This window comes from Solanum lycopersicum, chromosome 11 (genome assembly GCF_036512215.1).
Source record: "Solanum lycopersicum chromosome 11, SLM_r2.1".
NCBI lineage: Eukaryota > Viridiplantae > Streptophyta > Magnoliopsida > Solanales > Solanaceae > Solanum > Solanum lycopersicum.
The window spans coordinates 1,432,598-1,451,333 of record NC_090810.1 but is presented as its reverse complement, the minus strand read 5'-3'; the positions used below and the strand labels follow the sequence as shown (position 1 = coordinate 1,451,333).

Genomic DNA, 18,736 nt, shown 5'->3' with positions numbered 1-18,736 from the left:
TCATACTAAATTATTCCACTTAAATTTCTTGCATTATTTAATTTATAAAGTAACTTTTGACCATCAATCAAAGACTTCTTCTATGGAACTTATTTTTTGAATTTTGACATTCAAAAACTTCTGGAAGAGTTAATAGGTTTAATTAGCACTTTGATTAATTTTATTTTACAAAAAAAGGAAATTTTATTCATACTAAAGAGTAAAACACTATTAATAAAATTATTGACTACCCATCAACTAAAAATTCTCTAGATTCTTGTATATATTGAATCAACTTTAGAATTTATATACTTCCTCTATTTTAAAAAGAACAATTTTTTTTATTAGTCTGTTGTAAAAAGAATGTTACTCATATAAATATGTTGACATGTCTAAAACTACTAATAACTACTAATTTCAATTGTTCAAAACCACATAAATCATTGTTATAAAAGAGTTAACGCGGAAAAATTTTGGGTTGAAATTTTTTTTGGTAATATTTGAATTTTTTCTAACCTAGTTCATATTCGGATGAAATCGGAGTCTTTGAGGTGAGGGGAAATATGATAACAATTGGGTGAACCATTTATAATTTTAATTGCATGAGTAGTTAGATAATTCGTTAAAGAATTCGTACGTCTTTAATTCGAACATGTAAAACTTCTTAATCTCAACGTGAAAGATATTTAATCTATTATATTGGCAAAAATATCCTTAAGAACAATACAATCATGTTAAATGTATTATCTTTAGAAATAAATTTTATAATACACAATTTAAATTTAATCGAACCTCGAAAAAAAGTTCACCAATTATATTTATATTGAATGATTTTATAATATACAATTTAAATTTAACCAAACCTCGAAAAAAGTTCACCAACTACATTTATATTGACCAGCCAGTAATATACTAAATTATGTCTATCTTCAATGAATTCTTCCTTTTAATTAATATCACGTGCTGTCGTTTCAAATCCAAAATTCACCACGTGCAACACTTGCCATGCAAATATAATCCTCGTGAAAAATCACAAAAATTCCTTTATTAGTCAATAATAATAATTAAATATTTACACAAACTATGAATTGGTCAATTAATTATAAAAGTTTATCAGCTTTATTCTTACTTCTATTATTGCATTTTTGTGGTTATTTTCTATGTCTTGAATGAATTTTTATCGAATTTTTCAGCCTAGTTTATCAAACATATTCTCAATATCACTAATTTAGACTTTATCCGTTTCGATTGGTCTATCATTTTTTTTTTAACTTAATATAGATTTTAAGAAAAATAATTTTTAAATTTCATAATTTTAAAAAATTAAAAATATCTTAAATATATTATAATATTTTTTAATATTGTGGTCTTTTTTGGTCTTCAACATTTGCTCTTCTTTATTTTATTAGGCGGCAATCTTCTTTATCTGACCGTATTAAATGAGGAAAGTTACGATTAAAGAATTGTAAAAAAAAAATTCCTTTTTAAACGTATTATTGTAAAATAAATAAATTGAAATAGATTCCGTTAGAAAGAATTGACTTGAGCAAGGGAGATTAACATGGGTTAGGGGAATAGTTTGGTCATTCTTTCGCCCTTAGAGATTTTGAATTTGAGCCCCATCTTTGGAATTGAAATCTGAAACGTAAAAATTTAAATTTAATCGAGTTACAATACAAATAAAAAATATAAAAAAAAATTGAAGAGAGTAATGTGAACACATTTTTTAAAAATTCTTTTTGGTTCCCTCTGTTGCACCAAAAGAGTTGGTTTGGTAGATTATAATTATTATTTTTAAGTTATCTTAGCAATAATAATGTTGACCCTATCTCCTACGCACTTTATTATCCATCAAAACATTTAAATAAAATTACTTTGACGACATTATAATCATAGTTTTACCACCACTAATTTAGAGTTATTAGGTCCATAATTATGAAAAAAAAAACGTAACTTCACATTTATTTTTTAGGAGCAAAATATTATGAACGATTACTTCATATTTGACCATCTCTAGGATCACTATTGTTCTATATTACATCACAAATGTTATTTTAGTTATATAATTTATCTTTTTAATAGAGTTAGTAATATAAAACAACATAATTATCACCCTTACACGAATCGATATTAAAATTTTACCTGAGATTATTAAAACGAACGTAAAAGAAGAAGCATTTAAGATTTTGAACTACTATCATAATAGAAGACGTTAACAAATCAAAACTCAAGTCAAAATATCAAATTAATTAAGTAATAAAATTACGTTCACACTTCACACACACATCATCTTCAATTGGCCAATCAAGCTTATGATTTTACGGCCTATTAAAACTAATTCGTATAAATAAAGAAAATTTTAAGTGATTAACTAATTATCTATGTAATAAACATTTGGGAACATACATCGAAAAAAATATATTAAAAATTTCAATTGAAAGTGTCTAATATAAATATTTTATCATGCATTTGGATATTCATTATAACAAGTTATAGTTCAAAAATATAAATAAAATTTGCTAACAAATTTACGATTCGATTAACACATTTTCTCTTACGATAAATTTGATGATAGTATGTATCATAGAATTACAAAAAAGTTGACCAAATGAAGACCAAAATTCCTTAGTGCTGAGATCATGAGTCTTATATTAATATTTTAATATATAGTTTTCATGATGATGTGGCCGCCACTTATAATCTCCACAAATCAATTTGACCAACATTTTGACCACACGTGCATAATTATTAATTTTGGATTAATTCATGCAGCCCCTATTATTATTTTATTATTACTATATTACTATATAATTAAGAAGACTACACTCCTCATCAATTTTCAACCATAAAATATCTACATGATTAATTAGTAGACTCTTTCAATCCAATTTTTTTTTTCAAATAGCAAATCATATAATTTTAGTGTGCACATCTCAATATATATATATATATATATATCTCAATTTCTCCCTTATAATTTCAAAAACCAAATTTGATCAAATATATCACTTATCTTTTTTATCTACCTCAAGTTTCGTAGGAGCAAGTCAGAAAGATTGAGAAATAGAATCATTTTAATTCATTGTCAACGTGACGAGATTAATGGATTCTTCATCTTCCTCATCATCATACTCATATTCACAATATCATGATCATGATCTTGGTTTCAATGAGAATGACACTGAGGACATGCTTCTTCTTAATGTTCTATCCGAAGCCAAAGAAGATTCATCATCTAATAATATTCACGAAGAAACTAATGAAGGATCATCAAAAGAAGTGGCTACTAGTTATAGAGGTGTAAGAAGGAGGCCATGGGGTAAATACGCGGCTGAAATAAGGGATTCAACTAGAAATAGTGTTAGGGTTTGGTTAGGGACATTTGACACTGCTGAAGAAGCTGCATTGGCTTATGATCAAGCTGCATACGCGTTGCATGGGAGAGTGGCGGTGCTAAATTATCCAGTGGAGATGGTGTATCGATCGTTGATGGAGATTGATTGTAGATTTGAAGATGGATGTTCACCTGTTTTAGCTTTGAAGAAATGGCATTCTATGATGAAAAAGGGTAATAATAAGAGTAGTAGTAGTAATAAAAAGAAGGAAGAAAAAGAAATGAGTTATGAAAATGTGTTGGTTTTAGAGGATTTAGGTGCTGATTATTTGGAGGAAATTTTGATGTTGTCTGAAAGCAATTCCTAGTAGTATATAATTATGTTTTGGTGTTTATTGTTTAATTTTTTTTTTAAAAAAAATGGAATTAATTGATCTTAGATATTGCACTAATTAAGTGGTTTTAGAGTGTAAATATAACTTTGTGTTTGGTTTATGTATTTTTCCCTTCTAAAACACTCCAAGTGGCACAATTTATGTTATTTGAACTCAATACATAAAACCCTTTCACACTATTATTGGTATCGAGTTTCATACTTAAATTATTAGTGATTCTATTATGCTTATATAATTTTTTAAAGTTAAAATTACTCTGAAAATATTGCCCAATGAGCTAATGACACTACAGGTGACTAGATGGGAGAGTCATAATATTTATTACGACGTTCAAAATATATATGTTAAAGAAAAGTAAACTTACAAAAAAGTTGAAGAAGTTCAATATTGACAATATACACACAAAAAAAATCTAAAACAGATATAAATAATACAATTTTCAGCTCAAAGAGTTTCAAATCATGAATCCCTCAATCATTACCAGCCTCGCCATTGCTAGTGACATTATATTTCTAGCTCATACTAAAATTCTATCAAAGATAATACAAAACAATCAAATAAACTAATTGAAAGTAACCAAACAAAAAAGAAAAAGTGAAAACAGATAGATTGTCACTTTTTCGTCGTTACCTAATGTCATATTTATAATTTAAATGATAAATATATCAAAAAAGTAGAGTACGTGATAGAGTTACTATGAAAATGTAGGATAAAAAATAAAATATCATTATATTAAATAATAAATAAAAATATGAAAAGAGATTATTAAAATAATGATGCAATCAACCCAAATTGATCATCGTTACATAAAACATAAAATGAATGTTTATACCGTTACCTAATGATGAATTAAATAAATAATATAATACACTAAAATTTAAGTAACAATCGAAATAAACATTGTCATCGACTAACAATACAATATGATATAACGGATAACACACATCCAAACAAGGTGTTATAAAACGTACCTCATAGTTTAATGGGATTTAGTCATTAGATTATATTCTTTTAACTATGAATTATGAAATATATTTCATAAATACATGATATATAATATGAAAACAAATTTATACTCAATATTTTGTAAAGGCTAATCTAACGAAATAAATCAAACATAAACGTAAAAATTGTATTTAAAATGTAAGAAGTGACTCAAATCATGTACTTATGATTGGTCTAATGAAGAGCTTTATAAACATATGTTAAGAGTGTTTATTTAGGTCGCAAAGAAGAATTTTTAACTAATTTTCGTAGAAAAGATTTCATCTATAAACTCAATCGCATTAGAGAATGTTGCATGGAGAATTATTTCTCTATTCTTCTTCTCACAATGTTAATCAAATTCAAAATTATAATTAGACATTCATATCGCTTTACAAGATCTCAAATTAACCTTGGTTAATTCAAACTTAAAGTATTTTATGATTTTTAATATTTAAATGTGAAGTTTGCTATTATCATCAGATGATAAATTATTTTGAACAATGCTTCCTATCCACATTTGTATTATGTTTCATCATTATTTGTTGAATTGATGTTCTCAATTATATATCTTTTAAACATTTTGTGTTAGCATAATGACGAGATCATCTAGCCATTAGAATGATATGAAGTCTCTATGAGAATCCATATCTCGTCTAGAATTAGGATCGATATGAAGTCTTTATGAGAATCCATATATCAAAGCAACAATTGAATGAATTTGCTGAGTTGATAATGATTTTTTCTAATTAAGAATTCATTTCATACAAACATTGTACATAAAATGTGAGTCAAATTCTTTTAAATATAGTTCTTTTTTTTTTTCAAGTTTTAAATAGCTTAACAAAATTTTAGATAGTTAAAGAACTATATCCGTTAAGTGTTATAGTTAAGAAACTATTTTAGACCTACTATAATATAATTTAGAGATCATTTATGTTATTTTCTCAAAATATTACAAACTTAATAATTATTAAATTTCAAATCATAATTTTAATATTATAAAAAATTTGATGTCACACATAAATTTTGAATCCAAATTTATCTCGGCTAGAGACCATAAGCTGCTATGACTTTTTTAGAAAAAATTATGCGGATTGGCCAGCATTATTAGTGTATTATTTAATACAATTACATTTTCATGTAATTATGAGTCATGACTACCTTAATGAAATTTGCTATGAAGAATCTCATGTATTTGGCTAAATCATATATATATATATATGTTTTTGTATACATATTAATAGTTTTATTATTATATTTCATTTATGGTGGTTGGTTCTATATATTTTTATAATTTTTTGTTGTATATTTTTCCGGTATATCATTACTCACTAATAATTTATGCGAATCAATTGTATGATTTCAATGGTTATATAAAAATATGTATTTATCTATACTAATAGTTTGTATACAATTTAAACAATTGTACATAATATGTTACTTGGATAAACTCAATTTCAAACCAAAAGAAGGGAGTAAATGGGTATTTTTATTTACACTAAATATAGATGAAAATTATTTTTAAACCTTTTCCTATAGTTTTAAAAAAATATAGTATACCAAGACTGAAAAAATGTGAAGTACTTAATAAAGAAACATAGACAAAAGAACAATTAAAAGTTTGAATTGGGCCCTTGGAACATCATACTCTTCTTCTTTTGAACTGGAAAGTGGGCAGATAAGCAAACACTTATGGGCCTTGGGCCCTTTACAACTCCATAACATGGACCCATTTACAGCTCTCCATTCGGATAAGAGCAAACGACACAAACCTCACTAATTTAGGTTCTAATATCGTATATTGCTTTTCTTTGCTAGATACGTATATTTGGCTCATTCATAAACATGTATCTCGAATATAAACGAGTCAAATTAGATGTAGTTTACATTGTATCCAAAATTGTCTCTTGCTCGTGTATTTGTCTCATTTAGATATAGGTATTTCTGATACATACAAGTCAAATTTATACTGTATTCAAGACTGACTCTTTTATTCGAATCTCTCGTGTCTCATTCACCTTTGTATTTAAATGTATCTGGTTTTTATGATTCTGTTTAAATGAATTATTTTTGCATTGTTAGTTGCTCCATTAATTCTATGATTATTTTGCACCTTTTTTTTCAAGTTTTGAGTTGATCATTAATTTTTGTTTTTTAAATAATTGTTTTATATGAATTGAGATATAAATTAATATTTTATATCATATTATCTCATAAATTATATCTCGCATCTTTAAAAAAGTTTATTTTAAAACAAAATTAAATATTAACTCATCTAAATAGCAAAATAAAAGACTTGATCACATCGACCTCACCAAATTTCTATAATACTAAAAACAAAAACTTATATACTTGTTTTGTTTATCAAACTCATTATAACTAAAACAAAATAAAAAAGATTTGAAATATATATATAAATGGTATTCTTACTATTAAAGTTTGTTTTACTGTTATATATATATATATATATATTTTTTTTTTTGTAGTCAGTTTTTATTTTGTTATATTCAATTGAAAATAAAAGGTATATTGATTTTTTTTTGTGTGTGTGGTCATTTTTTATTATTTTTCTATAAATAATAAAATAAAGGGAGTATGTATACAGATTATTGGCTATTTTCAACCACATAATATTTTCCAACATACTATGTAATGTGTTAGCTTAAAATGCACTGAATTAAAAAACAACATTAATGTGCTCATTTTGTCTCCAATGATTGGTTGAACTACTTATTAATTAGTGTATTTTAAGAATCAAATTATCTGAAATTTGATTAATATTTTAATATACATTTTAATTTTTACTTGTTCTTGTGACTTCATGTGGAAGATAAGGGGTCTAGCCTCATCACATTTTCTCCTTGTTAATAATATATTTTTTAGAAATCACATAATTTTTTTTTGTCTTTTAAAATTCATTAGCTTAATTAGCCTTAATAATCAATAGATACTAGGTGGATTCATTTTAATGGATTTTCAAGTCTCTATGCGCCTATTTTCAAATAATTTGAAATATTTAGCCAATTAGTAACCGAAATGTGTTATATTGTATAGATAAATAATTTGAATAATTTAGCCAATTAGTAATCGAAATGTGTTATATCGTATATATATAGTGAGATAACTTACGCATGTAACAAAAAAGCTAAATAATTTAGATATGAAATCAGTAAAACTATGCTAGTTAGACATATTTCAATTCATTAACTTCCATATTAACTTTCGAGAGCGAAACATGATAATTATTTTAAAACGAAAAAAGTACAATATTATATTACTTTATCCCTCTCAGTTTATGTGATATTTTTTATTTTTTTGAAAATTATGACATAGAAAAGAAACACTACTAGAGTAGTTATTTAAATTTGGAATATAACTAGAAAAAAAAAGAAGAAATAATTGACAAACACAAAATCAAACCAAACTGCCAACTTGTCCTTTATTTAGGCCATGTTCCCAAGAATCATCCAGCTTTTTTATTACTGTCATTTTGCTTCTCTATACAAACTCTCCCCATTCTTAGCTTTCCAGTTTTCAGTGGGCCCTTTCTCTCATGTGCTTCCTTCTTCCTCCTACTCTCAACTCTGCAAAAAAAACCCTACCACATTGCACAATGTTTCTCTTAAAATCTTGAAAAAAGTTTTATTTTTTGCATCAAAGATCACTTGGTTTCTTGTTTTACTTCATTGTGTTGTCAAAAAGCTTCTATCTTTGCTAAAGAAACGAACACCCTTCTTGTGTTAAAGCTTTTATCTTTACTTGTTCAGTAAAGAACACTTGAGTTCTTGTTTTTCTTTTTCTCATTGTGTGTCAAAAAGTTCCAATCCTTGCAAAAGAAATGAACACCCTTCTTGTGTTAAAGCTTGTATCTTTACTTGTTCTATAAAGAACATTTGGTTTCTTTTTCATTGTGTATCAAAAAGTTTATATCTTTGCACACCCTTCTTGGTTAAAAGCTTGTATCTTTACTTGTTCTGTAAAGAATACTTGGGTTCTTGCTTTTTTTTCATTGTGTTGTCAAAAAGTTTCAATCTTTACAAAAGATATAAATACCCTTCTTGTGTTAAAGCTTGTATCTTTACTTGTTCTATAAAGAACACTTGGGTTCTTGTTTTTTTTTTCATTGTCTTGTTTAAGAGTTTCAATCTTTGCAAAGAAATGAATACTCTTAGTTTAAAGCTTGTATCATTACTTGTTCTTGGTATTTCTGCATTTTTTTTGGTTGTTGAGTCTCAAGATGATGATGTTTCAGTCATGTTAGCTTTGAAAAAGAGCTTAAACCCACCTAAAGAAGTTGGATGGTCAGACCCGGATCCATGCAAATGGAACCATGTTGGTTGTTCAGACAAACGGGTCATCCGGATCCAAATTGGGCACCAGAACATTCAAGGTACTCTCCCTCCAGAAATCTCTAAACTTACTGAACTTGAACGTTTAGAGCTTCAAGGAAACAATATTTCTGGCCCTTTGCCTAGTTTGAGTGGCTTGAGTTCATTGCAAGTGTTACTGCTTGGTGAAAATCAGTTTAGTTCAATTCCTGCTAATTTCTTTACTGATATGTCTTCATTACTGTCTGTTGATATTGATAAGAACCCTTTTGTTGGTTGGGAGATCCCTGAGAGCCTTAGAAATGCTTCTTCACTTAAAAACTTTTCAGCAAATTCAGCAAATGTAATTGGGAGAATTCCTAACTTTTTTAGTCCTGATGAGTTTCCTGGATTGGTAAATTTACATTTGGCTGGCAATAACTTGGAGGGTGAATTGCCCTCCAGTTTTTCTGGCTTGCTGCTTGAGTCTTTATGGTTAAATGGACAGAAGCTTAATGGAGGAATTGATGTTATATCAAACATGACATTCCTGAAGGAGGTTTGGTTGCATTCCAATAACTTTTCGGGGCCATTGCCAGACTTTTCAGGATTAAAGGCTTTGGAGACATTGAGTCTTAGAGATAATGCCTTTACTGGTCCTGTGCCTAGTTCTTTGATGAATCTTGAGTCTTTGAAGTTCGTTAATTTGGCGAATAATTTCTTTCAAGGACCAATGCCGGTGTTCAAAGGTTCTGTTGTTGTTGATTCAGCAAAAGGTACAAACAGCTTTTGTTTGCTACAACCAGGTGATTGTGATCCTAGAGTTAATACATTGCTTTCAATTGCAAAATCAATGGATTATCCAATGATTTTTGCGAAGAACTGGAAGGAAAATGATCCCTGTGCTGATTGGTTTGGTCTTACTTGCAGTAATGGTAACATTACTGTCATAAATTTCCAGAAAATGGGGCTTTCTGGAACAATATCTCCTGAATTTGCTTCACTGAAGTCACTACAAAAAATAGTTCTTGCTGATAATAATCTGACTGGTACCATTCCAGAAGAGCTAACCACATTGACAGGCCTTACAGAGTTAGATGTGTCAAACAATCAAATTTATGGAAAGGTACCAGCTTTTAGGAAAAATTTGATTCTGAAATATAGTGGTAACCCTGATATTGGGAAGGACAAGAGTGATGCACCTTCCCAAGGCAGTTCTCCAGGTGTTTCAACAGGCTCTGATGATGGAAATTCCCAAGCAGCTCGTAAGAAGTCCAATCGCCGGGTTGGAATTGTGGTGTTTTCTGTAATTGGAGGTGTATTTATGCTTTGTTTGATTGGAGCGGCAGCTTTCTGTCTGTACAAAAGCAAACAAAAGCGTTTTAGCCGAGTGCAAAGTCCAAATACCATGGTATTGCATCCACACCATTCTGGTTCTGACAATGATAGTGTGAAAATCACAGTTGCAGGATCCAGTGTCAGTGTTGGTGCAGTTGGTGAAACTCATACTGTTTCTGCTAGTGAAGCCGGTGATGTTCAAATGGTTGAAGCAGGAAATATGGTGATTTCCATTCAGGTACTGAAGAATGTGACCAACAATTTTAGTGAAGACAACATACTAGGCCGGGGAGGCTTTGGCACTGTCTACAGAGGTGAATTGCATGATGGGACTAAGATTGCAGTCAAAAGAATGGAAAATGGAATCATCACTGGGAAGGGACTAGCTGAATTCAAATCCGAGATTGCTGTTTTGACTAAGGTCAGACATAGGCATCTTGTTGGACTACTTGGGTACTGTCTTGATGGAAATGAGAAGCTTCTAGTGTATGAATACATGCCTCAAGGAACATTAAGCAGTCATCTCTTCGACTGGGCAGAAGAAGGGCTTAAACCCCTGGAATGGACAAAACGGTTGACCATTGCATTAGATGTTGCTAGGGGTGTAGAGTACCTCCATAGTTTAGCCCATCAGAGTTTCATTCACCGGGATCTGAAGCCTTCAAATATTCTTCTAGGGGATGATATGAGGGCTAAAGTTGCAGATTTTGGCCTCGTCAGACTTGCTCCAGAAGGGAAAGGTTCTATAGAGACAAGGATTGCTGGGACATTTGGATATCTGGCACCGGAATATGCAGGTATGCTCTTTCCTTATATGTGTCTTCTGATGCTAAATTGCTGATATAATATTTGTATGTAATTGATGCCTAGATAAACTTGGTTTTAAGTTTAAAACCTCTAAAGTATGAATTGTGAGTACCTTAGGGGTTTGAACTCAGGATGCTTCTGAAGAATTAGCAGTCATTTGACTGATAAGAGTCAGATGATACTTAGTGTACTCTAAGAAATTTAGCCTGTTTTATGTTAATCAGCTTTTGTCCTATAAGAGGTCTAAATCTGTTGTATATATTAATGTTTGTGTCTTTTTTCATTGTCAATTCTACTTGTGCTCATGGTAAAGAACCTTTCATTCATTCATTGTTTCATACTTGTATCCTTGATTTTGTCATCCCCTTTAAAGCTATGATTACTTGGTTCCTAAATGTGGATACCCGTCCTACAGGAAATACTTTTTCCTGATGCTTTGCTGGAATGTCACCGTTTTCTACTTTAGCCTAATCACACACTTAAACATGTCATTTTTCCTATGACAGAAGATCCTCTTGTTTACTTTTCCCCTTGGTGGAATTCAAGGATAACCAAGTTCATTATTTGCTCGCTTTCCTGATCGTGATATGTGCATAGGCGTTTTTGGAATGTAGATACATCATTATCTGAACTTGTATTTTATCTTGTTTCGTCTGCCAGTAACAGGGAGAGTGACAACCAAGGTGGACGTGTTCAGTTTCGGTGTGATTTTGATGGAGCTCATCACAGGAAGAAAGGCTCTTGATGAAAGCCAGCCTGAGGAGAGCATGCATCTAGTAACATGGTTCCGAAGAATGCATCTCAATAAGGATACATTCAGAAAGGCAATCGACCCTGCAATTAACCTTAGTGAGGAAACACTCGCCAGTATCAGCACTGTAGCTGAGCTAGCTGGCCACTGCTCTGCAAGGGAGCCATATCAAAGGCCTGACATGGGCCATGCTGTCAATGTTCTTTCATCTCTTGTAGAGCTCTGGAAACCATCCGACGAGTGCTCAGAGGACATATACGGCATTGATCTCGATATGTCATTACCCCAAGCGCTTAAAAAGTGGCAAGCTTATGAAGGTTCAAGTCACATGGATTCATCCTCCTCTTCTTACCTTCCAAGCTTGGATAACACTCAAACAAGCATACCTACTCGCCCCTACGGATTTGCTGAGTCATTTACATCTTCTGATGGTAGGTGAGAAGTTGACACTCTTTGATCTAGGTTTGGTTGTTCATTCTCTCCGTTTCTTCCTCATCGTGAGTCACACGACATTTTCTTCTTCTTTTTGCTTTTAACTCTTTATGCTTTTACCTTAACTCATTGTTATAGGGATTCTTTTTAAGATTTTTATTGTCTTTTGACTCTTATTGTATGATGATGAATCTCTCTCTCTTTTTCCATGTGAATACATTGTGGTTTGGTTGGAAATGAAAGGGATGCCATCAATTACCAGTAGATTATGGTTACTTTTGTGTTCTTCAATTGTTTTGTTTTTTGTTAGAAAAATAGTAGGGTGCAAGCTGTATTGAAATGTAAAGTGGCTTTGAAGTGTGCAAATTATAAAGTTAGCTTTTGCTTATGATGCTTTTTCAAGCAAAATGTAAAGTTTTCTGTTATGATACAACAACAACCTAGCCTATTATTTTCGATAGACTCTCGATTCAAGGGTGACACAGATATTTTAAGGTGCATGTAATATTCAATCATGTCAAACAGTAAGTTTCACAAGTAAACCAAATGTCTGAGCTCCACTAAAGGATGTTGTCTTTACTCTTTGTAATCATATGATGTAAGAAAGACAAGTATCAATTGTCTTTCTAATAGAAAAAAAAAAGAAGAGAATGTGATCCTTGATTCCGTGTAGAAGTTAATGAAGTGAGTGAAAAACATGATAGATAAGCGTTTAAATTTTACTAAAACCAAATAGCACTATTTTCTTCTTCTTCTTCTTCATCGACTAGTGCTAGATGATAAGTACAGTAAGTATCGGGATGAAATAATTGAGGTAGGCCTAGATATTAATGAAGTGCATGAGTGAAAAACACGCCTGGTAAGTATCATATTTCTAGATCATTTGAAACTCATTAGACACAAATAGATCTAGTTTTTTCTTTTTTTCATCGCGCTAAGGCTAGCAGATTTATTGAGGTACGTGCAAGTTGAGCAAGATATTATTTTTATCGAGAAACAAAGAGAATGTGGTAGGGGATTAATGAAAATGAAAGTCTTAGCTATTTAACATCATGCTTTTCTCATATCTAGAATTGATCATTAATTTCAAAAACAACACATACCACAAAATAACAGCTAGTTTTGGTATATAAGATAAGTAGAAAGTCATTTTCATCACCAAAATGAGTGATACAAACAAAACAAAAAAAAAAATAAAAAGTGGAATATTATAAATTTTTTCCTCTAATTTGGAGAGGATAAAAACAAAAAGCATGTTCTACTGTCATCCAAAGATTTTTTTTTTTTTTTTTTGAAAAAAATAGCTGGTCACATGTACAAAATTTGTGTATATATTCTCCACCTTAGTTTGTTTAAAATTGTGGACCAACAACTAAGAGACTTCACATGGAGGTTTATATCATCCTTATCTGTCTCAATCATGATATTATCTAAAACTAATAGCTTAATGGCCAAGATTTTGTGTTTCAAAAATTTAAAAAATATACATATCTTTGGATATTACTATAGACGAATCACAATTTATAGTATTTTTCGTTAAAAAATTTAATCTAAAGATTGATTAAATTGAAGTACTTAGTTAGATAGCTCATAATGAATATATCAAATTGTTTATCTATTTGAATGAGATATTAATGGTAAAGTATATAAAGATATATATTTTATGTTTGTATTTTATAATTGAATGACCAAACATAAACTATATACTTCTTTAGCATTAATAATGAAGTTTTTCATAATTAATTTGATAAAATACTATTACTTTAATAAATATAATTGCTAAATTATGCAAAGTCGAGTTACATCCAGAAATTAACTTATAAAGAGGATTTTTTTTTCATAGGAAGCAATAGTTTCGAATGAATTATATTGAGCGAAATCAGATTAATTGGACAAATACGAATATCAAACAAAAGATACAAAATCCAACAAAAAGGAAAAAAATAAATAGAAAGAGATGTTTATAAATTCAGGAATTAATTTAGGAGTAGATTAGTTCCACTTAGATCTGTCAAATGGCCTGTTAGGATGTATTAACTTTTCCCCCCAAAAAAAAATTGAAATATATATATATATATATATTAACTCGCTTCTATCTTTTTGCTTTTTTGGTAATTTAACTCATAATTTTAAAATTAAAAGTAAGGATACTTACCATTTGAATAACTCTCTCTTGTCATTATATTATATTAATGAGAAACTTTCACATATAATAAATATAAAAATCATATTTGTATGTTATAACTATAGTTTGCATAATTACGTTCTATAGCAAATTTTATATTTGCTCTGGAGCTTTTGATTTGTATTATACGCTACAAACATTCAACTTTATACACATTGTTCAGTTTTGTATAAATTCATTTATACATTATAATTTGTACAATAAGATCTATATTTGTATAATTATAAGTGTATAGGACGAAAATATATGTATTTGTATTTGTATATACACTTTTCTCACGCTTTATACAAACACAAACGCACTTTATATATTTTATACCGAAATGTATAAAATGACTAATTGTGTACCGAAAAAGCCTAATTGTATACTGAATCAGATGACAAAAAAGAAAATGTTTGCTACAAATTACAATTAAAATAAACTATAACTATAACATTTAATTTGAATTAATAGTTTGCTGTTTCATATAATTTTCGCTTAATTCATTTCATTGCTGATGAATTTACCGATGTGATAAATATTAAAAAAATTAGATGAATCAAAATATATTCAACTTTTTCTTTCACGAATTCAGATGAACTAATTTATTTTGTTAAAACATAAATGGATTGAAAACTTTATTTTATTGAAAGGCATATGTTTAGTTATATACACTACTATATTACAAAGTTGAAAATAAAAAATTTAGTAAAATGATTGTGTATGCTAACATCCGTTTTCATATATCGTTAGATTGTTTGTTTCATAAAATAACGTCTATACATTAAAATATTATATCAAGAGTATTATAAATAGAATTTATTTGTGTCTTCTTTTGAATTTCTCTAATTGTGATCTAACGAGAGACCAATATCAATTTTATTCAACACAAAAATTAAAAAGAGATAAAATAATAGCACATGAACGTGTTTTTTTTTAATTTGATCTTAGTTAAAAAAATAAATATTTAAATTTATATAAAGTTAAACAAGTAAAATGACACGCATCCTACTTGACGTCTTACATGGTACTCTACATCCAATCCAATATTCTACACAATACGACGTTTGTAATGTTTACTAGTACACATTCAGAATTGAAGCAAGTTAGAGCAAATTAAATACTCCCATTTAGTTTGATTTGATCAAATGGAGCTTAAGAAAGAAAAACTTTTGAAACTATTGTGGTTTTAAATAATTAGTAAATGTTTGTGTGACTATAAGTAATGCTAATTGCGCGTGAAATGAGTATTTTAAAGTTAAACAGTTACTAAATATAATAGGGCAAATGACATAAATCACATACTTTTAACGAAAAATTACCATTTGACCCTTGTAAGTTTATAATTACAGAAATTTCTCAAACTGATATAATAATATAAGTGCTAATACATTAATTTAATACGCGAGATACATTAATTATTAAGTAAAATACTACATCTTATACATGATACACTAATCTGACGCGCTGAAACATTAATCTGATGCGCGAAAATGAGAGATTTTGGAATTTTGTAAAACTAATAGAAGATAATCGTTATAAGAGAACTTAAAGGTAAAATTTCTGTACTTTTATTAATATAAAAACATGTCATTCTTTTTGAAACAAACTAAAATAACATATTTACGTATTAAGCTAAATAAAATTCACTAATAGAAATAAAAAAGAATTAATTAATATCTTGTCCTTATTTGAAATACCAAAAAAAAAACAATTAAAAAAATTCCAGCCTTTGACAGGTCAGACACGACCCACCGACTTGTATTGACTAACGACTTGGTCATCGGGTCAACCCATTTTGCCGTCTTTATACAATTTTACTCTTTTTTTAAAATTAAAATAAAAAAAAAATAAAAAAATTCTAAATATGTTAGCTGTGAACATAAATATACACTTAATTTTCTTTTTCAAATATTCAACATTCAACGTTCAAAATCAAACCTTCTTCTAATCAATTTTGACTGTTTCTATTACCAAATAAAATAAAAATAAATTCACTTTTCCCATATATATATATATACCTCTTCATAACAAGAAGTAGTAAAAAAAAAAGAACACATCAAAAATTTGTAAAAAAAAAACTTATAATTCTCTCAAATAAATTTTATTGTTCATATTTTTCGTTACAAGTTTATTGTCAAGATGATTTTTTCGTGGATACGTAAAAAGAAGGTTACAAAATTGAACTCTTGTAAAGAACTTACGATTCCATCTCATTTTCTTTGTCCGATTTCTCTTGATTTAATGAAAGATCCAGTCACATTATGTACTGGAATTTCATATGATCGTGAAAACATCGAGAAATGGATCGAGGCACGGAACTCAACGTGCCCCGTGACGAATCAACATTTGAGAAATTTCAATCTCATACCAAACCATGCCATAAGGAAAACGATTCAAGATTGGTGTGTGGAGAACAAAAACTATGGCATTGAAAGAGTTCCAACTCCTAGAATTCCAATCGATTCGTCTCAAGTAACGGAGATTTGCTCGAGGCTAATGATTGAAGCTCGACGAGGGAACGAGATGAAATGCAGAGAGTTAGTTGGACGAGTCAGGATTTTAGCTAAAGAGAGCGATAGAAACAAGAAATGCATAGTGGAATGTGGGGTAGGTTATGTTTTTGCAACATGTTTCGAGATTTTCTCTATGGGAATTCAGGATGAACTCTTGAAGGACTTGTTATCGGCGATGACGTGGATGTTTCCTATTGGTCAAGAGGGGATATCGAAACTCGTGTCATCGACGTCTTTACGTTGCATGGCAAGGTTCATGAAAGGTGAAGATTTATCAGCAAGACAAAACGTAGTTATAGTCATGAAGGAATTGCTCTATTATGACCAAAGTTGCACAAATGTGTTAATAGATATCGAAGATTTGGTTGAATCTTTGTACCAAATGGTGAAAGTACCGATTTGCCCCTCCACGACGAAAGCGTCGTTAACGGTGATATACTCTATTATCTCATATACATCAAGTGAAAATAACAAGAAAATTGTGTCTAAATTTGTAAACATGGGGATTGTTTGTTTGGTTGTTGAAATGCTTGTGGATTGTGAAAAGAGTATAATAGAGAAGGGGTTGGCTATTTTGGACATAATTTGCAATTTTGAAGAAGGGAAACAAAAGGCTTATGAACATGGATTGACTATGGCAATAATAGCCAAAAAAATAATGAGAGTTACAGAAATGGCCACAGAATGTTCAACTTCAATTTTGTGGAAACTTTGCAAAAGTGGAAATAATGAGAATAATTCAGTAATTGAGGCATTGGAATTAGGTGTATTTCAAAAATTATTGGTGGTTTTACAAGTGGGATGTGGTGAAAAAACTAAGGAAAAAGCTACTGAATTGTTGAAATTGATGAATCTTTACAAAGATAGAGTGGATTGCTTTGATGGATCAACTTTCAAGTATCTCAAGAAGTCATATTGAGAGGAAATTTAGGTCGTTCGTGCTCTTTGAAAATATCGATATATGTAGCTGTCGCTACAGATGTTGTCTTACATTTGAAAGATTTGATACCTCTTAGTTATAATAGTGATAGTTTTGGAGGATCTCAGCAATATAGATAGAAACACAATTTTTGTAATACGTAGAAAATTAATATGTATAAATGTAGAAAAAAAGCGATTAACCAGGTAGAAATATATTTGATTGAAATTTGTGTGATCATTGATCTTTACGTTTGCTTTTATCCATTTTTTCATTGCCAAACGACTCCTTATATTTGATTGAAATTTTCAACAAAAAGGAAAGTAAATAACTCATGGCCTAACGACTCCTCCTTATATTTGATTGAAATTTTCAACAGAAAAGAAAAGAGTAAATAATTTTCATCGATAAACCGTTCCTAATATTTTACTTTACCGTTTCTTTTTTTTAATAATTCAAACTTATTCATGAAATAAAGAGTAGAGGGTGAATGAGAGACGTTTTTTTTCTATTAAAGTTTAGAGAAATAGAATATTTTGGATACAAATTTTGAATATTAATTGACAACTAATAGTAAATGTAGTTCATTATAATAAGTTAAAAAAAAATTACATTAAAGAGGTAAAAAAATCATTACCCAATTCGTATAAACATATTTTTCCAAAAATATATTCAAATTAAATAAAACAATTTCTAAAAATGTTAGCTAAGTAAACGTACCTACGTACGTAATTTTTTTCTTCGATTATTCAACGGTCAATGTTCAAACCTATTACCAGCCTTCTTCTTATGCATTTTGATTGTCTT

At 29.4% G+C, this 18,736-nt stretch overlaps 3 protein-coding genes across 3 annotated transcripts; all 3 read left to right on the top strand.

The window, feature by feature from the left end:
* Nucleotides 1–2,826: 2,826 nt before the first annotated feature.
* On the top strand, nucleotides 2,827–3,887 carry ERF-C9 (ethylene response factor C.9). Its single transcript, XM_004250409.4, has one exon. It carries the CDS (start codon nucleotides 3,082–3,084, stop codon nucleotides 3,679–3,681), a length of 600 nt encoding a protein of 199 aa, XP_004250457.1. The 5' UTR covers nucleotides 2,827–3,081; the 3' UTR covers nucleotides 3,682–3,887.
* A 4,200-nt stretch (nucleotides 3,888–8,087) lies between these two features.
* On the top strand, nucleotides 8,088–12,572 carry LOC101250851 (receptor protein kinase TMK1). Its single transcript, XM_004249863.5, has 2 exons — nucleotides 8,088–11,137; nucleotides 11,808–12,572. Exons 1-2 carry the CDS (start codon nucleotides 8,854–8,856, stop codon nucleotides 12,335–12,337), a joined length of 2,814 nt encoding a protein of 937 aa, XP_004249911.1. The 5' UTR covers nucleotides 8,088–8,853; the 3' UTR covers nucleotides 12,338–12,572.
* A 3,840-nt stretch (nucleotides 12,573–16,412) lies between these two features.
* On the top strand, nucleotides 16,413–18,169 carry LOC101265502 (U-box domain-containing protein 21-like). The gene has a single exon (XM_004250408.4). The coding sequence runs from the start codon at nucleotides 16,637–16,639 to the stop codon at nucleotides 17,927–17,929; it is 1,293 nt and encodes a 430-aa protein (XP_004250456.2). The 5' UTR covers nucleotides 16,413–16,636; the 3' UTR covers nucleotides 17,930–18,169.
* Nucleotides 18,170–18,736: the final 567 nt, after the last annotated feature.

Coding starts and splice junctions, on each gene's coding strand:
- LOC101250851 (XM_004249863.5), top strand. CDS start 8,854: ATGAATACTCTTAGTTTAAAGCTTGTATCATTACTTGTTCTTGGTATT. Junction 11,138..11,807: donor TCTGGCACCGGAATATGCAG/GTATGCTCTTTC, acceptor TTCGTCTGCCAG/TAACAGGGAGAGTGACAACC.
- LOC101265502 (XM_004250408.4), top strand. CDS start 16,637: ATGATTTTTTCGTGGATACGTAAAAAGAAGGTTACAAAATTGAACTCT.
- ERF-C9 (XM_004250409.4), top strand. CDS start 3,082: ATGGATTCTTCATCTTCCTCATCATCATACTCATATTCACAATATCAT.